Source organism: Priapulus caudatus, unplaced genomic scaffold (genome assembly GCF_000485595.1).
Source record: "Priapulus caudatus unplaced genomic scaffold, Priapulus_caudatus-5.0.1 Scaffold479, whole genome shotgun sequence".
Taxonomy (NCBI): Eukaryota; Metazoa; Priapulida; class Priapulimorpha; order Priapulimorphida; family Priapulidae; genus Priapulus; species Priapulus caudatus.
This window is the reverse complement of record NW_014577540.1, coordinates 119,713-130,486: the sequence shown is the minus strand read 5'-3', so window position 1 is coordinate 130,486 and position 10,774 is coordinate 119,713. Positions and strand designations below refer to the sequence as shown.

Here is a 10,774-nt window from a genome sequence, read left to right as displayed (position 1 = left end):
GCTCTTCCCTCAGCTGCCTGCACTCTCCCACACATACCTCTCGCTCTCTCCCGCCATTTCCCTGCTCTTCCCTCAGCTGCCTGCACTCTCCCACACATACCTCTCGCTCTCTCCCGCCATTTCCCTGCTCTTCCCTCAGCTGCCTGCACTCTCCCACACATACCTCTCGCTCTCTCCCGCCATTTCCCTGCTCTTCCCTCAGCTGCCTGCACTCCTGTGTTGCGAGCTCGAGGGCCATCTCCTTTCCGCTCAGCAGCTCCTCTAGACGACAGTTCTCCTCGAGAACCTCCTGCATGTCGCGCAGCGTCGGCTTCCGCCGGTCGCCGCCACCGTGCGGCGCCACCTGCACGCGAGAACGTCGCCCACCGATTATGAACGAGTGATACGACGACCACAGGATGCGTTCGCATCTGGTTTGTGACGGCACCGCCCTGCCCACGCTCGTTCGCTATGCACCCCGGGTGTTAGCAATAGCAGCGAGAATTCTATCTATTCATCGAATTTTGTTTTATATCGAGTGACAGAAAAAAATCTGGTCAGTATGATTATTCTTAGGGACGTTTATGGATTTTGTGAGCTATGACGCCATTACAAGCGTTTATATGTATTAAAATTATATATATTTATGGCGTGGGTGGAACAGCGCAAAATTCCAATGCGACATGCACACACGCACGCATGCACACGCACACGCACGCACGCACGCACACACACACACACACACACACACTAACTACACTCAAGTAGAAACTCACCTCATCTGCCGATTCGTCTGCACTTGCCAAGGATTGATCGCTCTACACACGCAAGCAAAATCAATGCAAACATGTTAGAGGCAGCATGCTTGCGCACACACACACACGCAAATGGTTGTATTAGCACTGCACACACCTACCTCTCCACCTTTGGTCAAGCATTTATAGTTTATGGTTATTGCCATCAACTCTGCCACCATAAAGCTTTTTGCTTCTTGGAGCAAGGTGACTTCGAAGCATAAGACTTTGTGCCAGAGTAAACATTGTAAAGGTTGCAAATTACAAAAATCTTTAATAGGTCATATTAAAGTCTCTACCCGAAATTATGAATGCTTTACCAAAAGAAACGAGACACAGTGAAAAGGTCTGCATGGAATCACACATCTAAAACTAAAGGCAAGAACTCAAATTTTACACACTAGCAAACAGGGTAACACTTTCGCACCTGCAATTATGGTCACACAATACATAGCCTATGTTTGGGGTCACCTTCCATATTAAACCACAAATTAAATGTCTGGCTTAAACAATTTTTACGCACAATTGAGTTTTTTTTGTACAAATTGAAGCAAGCTATTTATCTGATTTCACAACAATGACATCTAACTAGGGGCGGCGAACCGGGGGGAGGGGCAGGGCGGCGCTTTAAAAATTTCATGATAAACGTTTACATGACGTTACAAACGTTACAGATTTACATGATAAACGTGCCCTTTTTTGGCTTTGCCCCCCTCAAATTAAATACGTTCCGCCGCCCTTGCATCTAACCATGATTAAGAAATTTTAATGAAACTTTATCTCATTGCATTTTTGTGTCATTTTGTATTTATATCATATGTAAAAATAACATTTACGAATCTTTCTTCTACACAGTAAAATCCTTGTCTACAAACTGTAATCCGTCACATTTACTGAGATTAAATTGCATTTTCAAATTATTGAATAAAGGCCACATGACCGATTTTCTTCCAACTATGCTACCCCAAATGTATATTGCTTGGCTTTATATAAAGGTGAAACTGACTAAAGAGTCCACACCTGTCAACCTGGCTGCCAGTATTTTATTCACTAATTGCCTAGCTACAAAGGAACGCTGACAGCTGGCAAGTTATCATTGGTAATCAGGCTACACATAAACGAGTTTGTTATTTGCAATAATCTAATTCAGTATTCCACAGGTCAGTCAGTGGATAGAACAATTGATTTTCTTATTGATGTCTCTTGCACATGCCATACCATAAACACACATGCCATACAGATAAATAGATGTAGTTAACGATTACAATAACCTTCTTTCCATTAAGAGTGCAACGTTGGGGATGTGCAAACCACGATAGGAGACTAGCCTAGGGGGTAGCATAGAGTTAAACAGATGGTGCAGCATGCATGAATTAGGAACTTTAGTAGCTAGCTGATAACGATGGCATCGCTTACTATGATGAGGAAGCGATCATGGACTATTACTTAATAGGACAATTCCGTAAATTAACAATTACTTTTACTACTCGACTGCAACGTCTGTATTATCTGTTATTTATTTTCTTCAGCAGCCAAAATAGAAAGCTATTGATTGGTACATAGATGCAGTGAGCTCTTTTAATTTTGAATTTCTGAAGCTCCAAGGTTAAATCAATAACTGGACTTCATATGAATAGGTTAGATCGATCAATCAGACTTCTTAACTGCATTCATTCAATCAGGAGTGTATCAATATTGATACACTCCTGATTCAATATCAAACAACATTTGTAATAACAGTTTAAACTGATTAAATTCAGGCAATGTTTGTATTCAGTATAAAATCACATATCAGTGACGTGTGGGGCTCATTGTATTCTGTCCTATGCCTGATGGTTTGGTAATGTGACATTATAATTCTGCTTTTGTTAATTTGCTTGTTTCTATGGCGATACATATGATATCGTGACTCGCGTATATTAGAAACCTGCCACGTGCGTGTAACGTATTGATACAGCACTACTTTCTATTTTGATGAGTTAAACAAGTCACAGCAAACGATGTGTCATTGTAGATGGTGCGATACAGGATCATCAAGTACACGAACCTCATAATACAGCGAAGAGGTAGCGGAGGTGGTGGACGTGACGCTCTCTGAATCCGAAACTGCCTCCGCGTCACGCGGGCCTGTCACCACCTTACGCTTCTTGCCTTTCTTCTTTGTCCTCTGAAACTTCTCCAGCTAAAAATCACACAAAGGTATGTTAAAACGTTCAACTTATCTATCCGCCTGACAAATCATCACACTATGATTCACATGTGTTCACCACGTCTCGAAACTTGTGTTCAATCTGCATTATCTGGGCCTATAAAATTTTTAACTTTCAAACAAACTAGCTGACAGAATGTTTCAAATATGCAGTTACCCGCTCACGACCGGCTGCCAACTTTCGTTTTCGCTCCTCGTCTTCCATCTTTATTAAATTAACAACACATCGAGTATTTTACGTGATAAACTCTATTATCTATAGTAGTAGTACAAACACAGACGCCGTGTTCGTGGCCATGTTATGATGGCCTCGCTTTCAAACACACCACAGATGCCATCTCTTCCTACTGTAGCCGTGTACATAGCGACAATGATGGCGATGGAATACTACTGTTTATATCATTTTTTAAAGCGTATTTATCTTTCTTAAATATATTTATTCAAAGAAACTGCAAAAAAAATATTAATTGTCGTATTTTATTTACACAACGTTGGAAATAAACGCATCAAAACAATATTAACAAAATGATGTCATCGTGCAATGCATCATGGGGTGATGAGGTAAACAACAAACATGGCTGAGGCTGGTTCGACGTTAAGTTCTGTTTCCTACCCAAATACCTCAAATATTTCGTGTCGGTAAGGTTAAGCCTATTATAGTTTTGTCAGCAACTGCGTGAACTGCCCATAAGTTGATACCTTGGCTGTGCAAGCGCGCAAAACTGAGAACACTGACTAAAGTAACTCGATGCGTCGATAGTAATTTTTCATTTCATTTCCCTCCCCGTCCCACGTCACCCGGCCAAGTTTTTTTTTTTTTTCTGTAGTGAAATGAGAACCTATTCTAGGCAGTGTTGGTGCTCTTACCTATGACCCATGTTCTTGGCTCTGCCTTTCGTATGCACTATCTTGCATTCCATGACCCTATCACTATCAGTATCAGTTGATAATATAAATATAGAATGTTAATAATGCCATTGTTACATTGTATCACTATCAGTGTATCACTATCCGTATCAATGTTATTATGTCAATTATAGCATATAAATATACCGATAAAGGTCGCTGTTATTGTTAGTAGTGTTAAAACTGGTTTAGTATTCCTCCAATTAAAAATAAATTGCGTTGCTGTCAGCTGTGGCAATAGTTCATTTGATGTAATTTCATGGAATTTCTTGTAATTGTGACCGACACTGAAATTTTGCTCTAGTGCGTGAACTCCTCTTCATGTAAGTTAGACTAAGTACTGCTCATAGGGTCTATGTCCACCAGGGTACTGCCGGAACGTACCCTGGGTACGGTCCGGTATACCGGCAACGTCACCTCGGCTAACTACATCCTGATAGGCGTGTAGGGAGTAGGCGAGGCGACTCCCTAGACTCCGTTAGTTGAGTGGCGTAGGTACGCGTCCGGCATATTAGATGAGACCAGGCGCTACGTTCGGCAGTCCCTAGGGGGGACATAGACCTCTCCAGCTAAGTACTGATGACGAATAGTAGAACTTGGTACAATTACAGGAAGTGTTCGTGTGCTACACCAAGTTTTTTAGTGACGGTCCACAATTCTTACAAATTCTGTGAAACAAAGTATCGTCATAACCTAGCAAATGCTTAGCAGGCCGTGGCTATATATCACGTGGAGCAATGCTTGATTGAATCACTTGCACGATTTTGGATTTTATTCTTGTAGCTGCCTCCACAGTTGTTCAAAATGTGAAAGGGTTATATTTCCCCAATTCCCAAGTGAAATACACCAGTATGTGACTATATGAACGCAGTAATGATCAAAAAAGTTATTATATCTCGTTTTCAAAATTCTTGAAGAGTACCGATTTTGCCACAGGGCAGTGGTAACCTTATTGAGAATGTTGTGCTGCAGGTCTTGTTGTTTAACTCAGTGCAGTCACTGTTGCTGTGTTTTTGGACAGTGCAATTCCTCCTGATTTGCTTCAGTTAGAAGTTGCTCTAGGTATCGGGTTCACGGGTAGTCGACGTTAACAGGGTGTGCCGAACTCATTCATAAGGCCCAAAACAAAATATAGGTGTGGATTACGCGTTTCATGCCGAAAAGAATTAGGGTAGGTAGGTAGGAGGACAAACAGTTTATTTTTATTTGAAACAATTTTATTTACGAACCCATGGTTCACCGAGGATGTGCGTTGTGCTTTTATGGAAGGCAGGAACTGTCAATTAAATATTTGTTTTTATTTTTTTCTTTTTTTATTTTTTTATTTATATTTTTACTTTTAAAAGAAAGAATTGACAATAAAATGCTTAGGGTCGGCTGGGAACTAACTAGCGGTCGCCTCGGGAGAACGGTAAACGCAACACACCTATATATTAGAGAATCTGACCATAGTCAGAACTGCAGCTTGTAGAATCGCATGAGCTCGCGTCCGTCCTGTGCTGCCGTCGTCGTTCGTCCGAGTCGTCCGTCCCGAGTACGGTCCGGTTTCGCTCAACAGTCGCGGCACCAATAATCTTAACGCTCGACGTTCACGTTCACGATATCTCGGTGTCGTTGGGGTCGGGAATCGTCCAAAACGAGTTGGATGTCGAAGCTGCGGGGTTAAAGGATCAAAGGTAAGAGGGTGTAAAGAAGGCGGAACAGTTACTCCTTAACTTAAGGTATAGGGAGGAAATGCGAGTTATTTGCAGGCAGCAAATCTACAAAACAGGACCTCGCACCCTGTAGGCTCAGTGATCGAGCTCGGTTGTATTAGCATCACTGGTAGGAAAGCCATCACCTAGTTGCCGAAAATTCGGGAGGTCACAGGTCAGAAGGTCATGGGACCACAGGGGCAGAATTTTACGACATTTTCTGAGCGACATGGATCGATCGGATGCGAATTGAAAACTATTCTTTGTTGTCAGCGCGTGGAACCTAGCATTTTTTACTGGCTTTATTGAGAAGGGACATGAAAATGTCCTTCTGCTGACAATGCGAAGACGTTAAGTGTCGGATAACCTTTTGGACCCTCAAGAGAGAGAGGTTAAACTTGGATTTTGTTTGACTGCTCTGTTTTAGACAAGAATTTGACTGCGGGGTTTGCTAGTAGAATCTCATCACATGCCTGGATGCTATGAGGGTACAATGCTCACAGTGAAATTTCTAAAGTCTAAATTTGGTACAAGAAGCGGGTGTATGTCCTTAAATCGTATAATTTCTATGGCTCATCAGTCTGTACTGTCAGATTATGTTACATGTAACGTACGGTATGCCACTGGGTGGCTGCAGTTTTTGCCATGAGCCCGTTAATTGCTTGCAGTACGGTGGCAGCGCTCTTCTTATTTGCAATTTGCAGCTCGTAGGCTTTGCGTTAGGTACAATGGACTGAGTGCTTACCTATTCTGTCTTGCAAATAGTTGTTGTATCACCGGAATGGAGGGGACGCTTCCATCTTTAATTGAAAGACACTTAAAAACGCTACGCGCATCTCGTGGCACAACATTTCATACAACGACTCCAACGAACATTCTGTTTAAGAAGCGTTCCCTCGCATAACCATCCCTCGTGCATTCACAATGTTTCGGCCGCTCTGTTATTTGTGGAACATCATTTGACTAAACAGGTTACTCTAGCGATATCCCCTCCACGCCACCGCAGAGTCACGCGCAGTTAGACGCTTAGATAGAGCCGCTGTCGCTATGCGTTCAACTCTTGTTTGTTTTGGCCTAACGGTGAAGGCAGTTGGTGCACTATAGAAGGGGAAATTGCAAACAATAGGATGTGCGTGCGTGTAGATGCATTGATTTCTAGCGTCGATACCGTGCAGGTACTACATGTATGGACAGTGTAGAGAGATGCAGAGTTGTCGTTACCTACATGACGGCCAGCCGTCAACAGTCTGCAAGTACTTTCTCAAAGGCCAATGTTCATACGGAGTACGATGCAGGTATGCATGCGTTCGTACGCATTCGTGTCATCGCAATTAATACGGTGTCGACGTGTGTGTTTGTGCACGCGTGTGCGTCTGCGTGAGTGTGCATAGGTGTGTGTGTGTGTGTGTGTGCGTGCGTGCGTGCGTGCGTGCATGCGTGCGTGCGTGCGTGCGTGCGTGCGTGCGTGCGTGTGTGCGTGTGTGTGCACGTGAGCGTGCGCGTGGTTGTGTGCGTGTTTGTGTGTGTGCGTGCATTCATGCACGTTTGCATGCGCGCATGCATGTGTTTGTCTACACGTGCATGCGTACATGCGTGTGTTTATACGTGCATACGCGCATCGGGTCAAGGGTCGGTCAATGGACGCTCAACAGTCGTTATTGTCGCCCAGGTACGATCACGTCCGATCCCAGCATCAGCCAAAGCCGTCGCCGCGACCCCCAGCCGTGAGTCAGCCGGAGAGCAAGACGGTGCTCGCTTCACGCATGGTCACGCTGAAGAAACGCCTCGAGTCGTCGGGAAGCAGCGTCGAGGACGATGCTCCGTCGAGCGCCATACCGATGGTGGCGCCTTCCGACTGGGTGAACGCGGCGGAGTTTGTGCCGGGACAGCCGTACAAATCCAAAGGTAAGACTAGCGGCGAGCAAGCGTTGCTCTCTCCTGGCAGTCCTCCAGCAGGGAGATGGACGGAGGAGTTGTCTCTCAGGGGGTGGCTCTTACATCCGACACGTGGCAGGGTTAACATGATGCTAGTGTGAGAAATGAGTGTGCTTGTAAAGAGTAATGTAGAGTGAATATAAAGAGTAATGTAGAGTGATTATAAAGAGTAATGTAGAGTGAATATAAAGAGTAATGTAGAGTGAATATAAAGAGTAATGTAGAGTGAATATAAAGAGTAATGTAGACTACTAGAGTGAATATAAAGCGTCGTGCGGCGCCCGTGCGATGTTTTTTCTCATTTCGTCGCACACTCCGCTTTGCAGTCGCGCACAAGTCCTACCTGGAGGCGGCGGGAGGCGCCAAGATGGCATCGGACGGCAACGACAGCGTGGCGGAGGAGGGTGGCGGTGGCGGCGGCGGCGGCGGTGGCGCGCAACAGCAGCTGCTGTGCCCCTACCTGCAGGCGGGAGAGTGCGAGTTTGGTGCGGAGTGCGCGTACGTCCATGGCGACATGTGCGAATACTGCGGCCAATGCTGCCTGCACCCGACGAGCAAAGATCAGCGAGCGCTCCACAAGGAGGTGAGGCAACCACTAGGTCGCGCTGATCTTGCCACTAGGGGGCGCTGATCTCGCCACTAGGGGACGCTGATCTCGCCACTAGGGGCGCTGATCTCGCCACTAGGGGCGCTGATCTCGCCACTAGGGGCGCTGATCTCGCCACTAGGGGCGCTGATCGTACACTAGATGGCGACGAGTGTTTGAGTGTCTGTAATCTATATTACCGATATACTGGTGCAATATACCCATAATAATTAAGAGGCTGCTACTTTGTTACTATCATAATTGCTATACATCTACTAAGTAAATATTATTAATAAATTAACTGCTATATTGTTATTCTCACCAATTTACTACTAATATATATAGTTATTATTATTGATCTACCACTGTTTTATTGTATAATCTTACCAATACACTGCTAATATATAGCTATTATTAGTGATATACGACTAGTTTATATTGTTATTCTTACCGATATACTACTAATTAGGGCCTACTACATAACTAACGTTATTGTAGAACCTAGTGAGAAACCGGCCAGCGTATTTTTTGTTTTTTTTATTATTATTTTTTAATTTTGTGTTATTATTTTTTAATATTTCTCGCACATTGACCGTCGCCCTAAATCGTCTCACCCTCTCTCGCTCTCTCTCTCGTGTCGCAGGCGTGCCTCAAGCAGCATGAGAAGGACATGGAGTACTCGTTCCAGGTGCAGCGCAGCAAGGACAAGGCGTGCGGAATCTGCATGGAGCTCGTTATGGAGAAGACGCCGGTATCCGAGCGCCGATTTGGCATCCTCTCCAACTGCAAGCACGTCTTCTGCCTCAGCTGCATCCGAAAGTGGCGCAGTGCCAAGCAGTTTGAGAATAAGATCATCCGGTGAGCTGCGACGCGCCGCGACGCTCACACTGTCGCTGTCGGCGAATTACGAGCGATTGTTTTATGTGATGGCAAACACTAAATGTAAAAAATAAATTTGATAAATATTCAGTTAATTTTTGTGGCCAGATTTCAAGATGGTTTCTGCAATTTTTCCGTTCACTCCCTCTGTTATAGCGTGTAACAGCATAAATTGTTCGTAATTTTCAAGCTGGAGCATTCAGTGATACATCTGCTAATAGCTAACCGCATTTTAATGCTGAATTATATTTTGAGAGGTAATTTCTCAAAGCATTGGTTTCGATTCCTTTATCATCGAATAGTTTTGCGGTCATATTCCCGTAAAAACTTTTCCTCGCCTACGCTTTGTTGTGCCATTGCCTCTAACGTGTGCTCACGCGCGTGTGTTTGTACATCTGTAGTGCCTGCCCGGAGTGTAGAGTGAATTCAAACTTTGTAACGCCGAGTTTGTACTGGGTTGAGGACCACCAAGAGAAGCTGGAACTCATTGAGGGATACAAAACTGCTCTCAGGTACAAAACTCTATGCTGCTAGGTCGCTGGAACGATCGATTTTTTTTACCCCACGTTAACGAGGTGGGAAAATTGCAGCTTTATTCCTTCTCCTACCCGTACTTTTTCTTCCTTTTTCCATTTTTGTCTCTTCTTTTTTTCCCTTTTTTTCTTCTTTTTCTCTCCTTTTTTTCTTCCTACTCCTCGAGTAATTCTAGTAGTTCAGACTTTCTTGGAGTAGAAGTTTAATTGATGTTTACTTTTGCGAGTGAAAATGTCAATGGATGGCACACACTGTTAGCAGTCACTTAAATCTTACTATAATGCGTGTTTGTAAGGTGTGGACGGTAGATGTTAAATATGAGAACTTATTATAGGTGAAATCTCAGTTAACTAGGTGTGAACTTTATAAATGTGAAACAACAGTAGTCCTCAGGATTATTTACTGCTGCTGCAATCTATGTAAATATGATGACGTCCTTAATTCCACCTCATTACTATGAATTCTGTATTGCTCTGTGTTCTACGTCAGCTGTTCACTTGGTGCATCGCGTCTCTGGTCTGCTTACAGTGCGAAACCTTGCAAGTATTTCAAGCACGGTTGCGGAGAATGTCCATTTGCCGGTAACTGCTTCTACCAGCACGCCTACTTTGACGGCACAAAGGCAAAGCGCACGCCGCCCCGCCCGCGCCGTAGACAACAGAGGTACGTGAAGCGCCCTATATCACGATCTACACATGCCTACAAATCTTCACCTGACACATTGCAGTTACGTGGAAAACTTCATACGTATATTTCTTGCCCTACAACACGGTAGCATATGGCTGCGAAAAGGCAACACGTGACGATTACGATGTTATGATATACGTGTTCTGATGAAGGTTATCGTACACACAAGGCCTGAGGTCCTATATCTACAGACCATGATGTAGCGTTGTCTTACATACTAGGTTTGACATCATTTGTCTACAGAGCATGATATAAGATCACCCTACACACAAGGTGTGGGTCGCATGCATGTATGTCTGCAAAACACGATGTAAGATCATATTGTGTACAAGGTGCACGATTGCTTGCATATAGAGCTGAGTGATGTAGAGCTGGTAATTTCTGAGTGATTTCTCACTTGTGCAGCCTCTAACATCGCACCCGCTCGCTCGTACAGCCTCTAACATCACACCCGCTCGCTCGTACAGCCTCTAACATCGCACCCGCTCGCTCGTACAGCCTCTAACATCGCACCCGCTCGCTCGTACAGCCTCTAACATCGTACCCGCTCGCTCGTGCAGCCTCTAACATC

General features: G+C 44.3%; 1 protein-coding gene across 1 annotated transcript in view; it reads left to right on the top strand.

Annotated features, from left to right (window-relative positions):
* Positions 1-3,529: 3,529 nt before the first annotated feature.
* LOC106810867 (probable E3 ubiquitin-protein ligase makorin-1) overlaps positions 3,530-10,774 on the top strand; it is a 13,708-nt gene continuing 6,463 nt past the window's right edge. Inside the window, exons 1-7 of the mRNA XM_014814333.1 lie at positions 3,530-3,621; positions 6,758-6,877; positions 7,252-7,487; positions 7,844-8,100; positions 8,747-8,961; positions 9,384-9,494; positions 10,045-10,179. Of these exons, the coding sequence (XP_014669819.1) occupies positions 3,557-3,621; positions 6,758-6,877; positions 7,252-7,487; positions 7,844-8,100; positions 8,747-8,961; positions 9,384-9,494; positions 10,045-10,179 (1,139 nt within the window). The 5' untranslated portion in view covers positions 3,530-3,556. The remainder of the gene's footprint in view (positions 3,622-6,757; positions 6,878-7,251; positions 7,488-7,843; positions 8,101-8,746; positions 8,962-9,383; positions 9,495-10,044; positions 10,180-10,774) is intronic.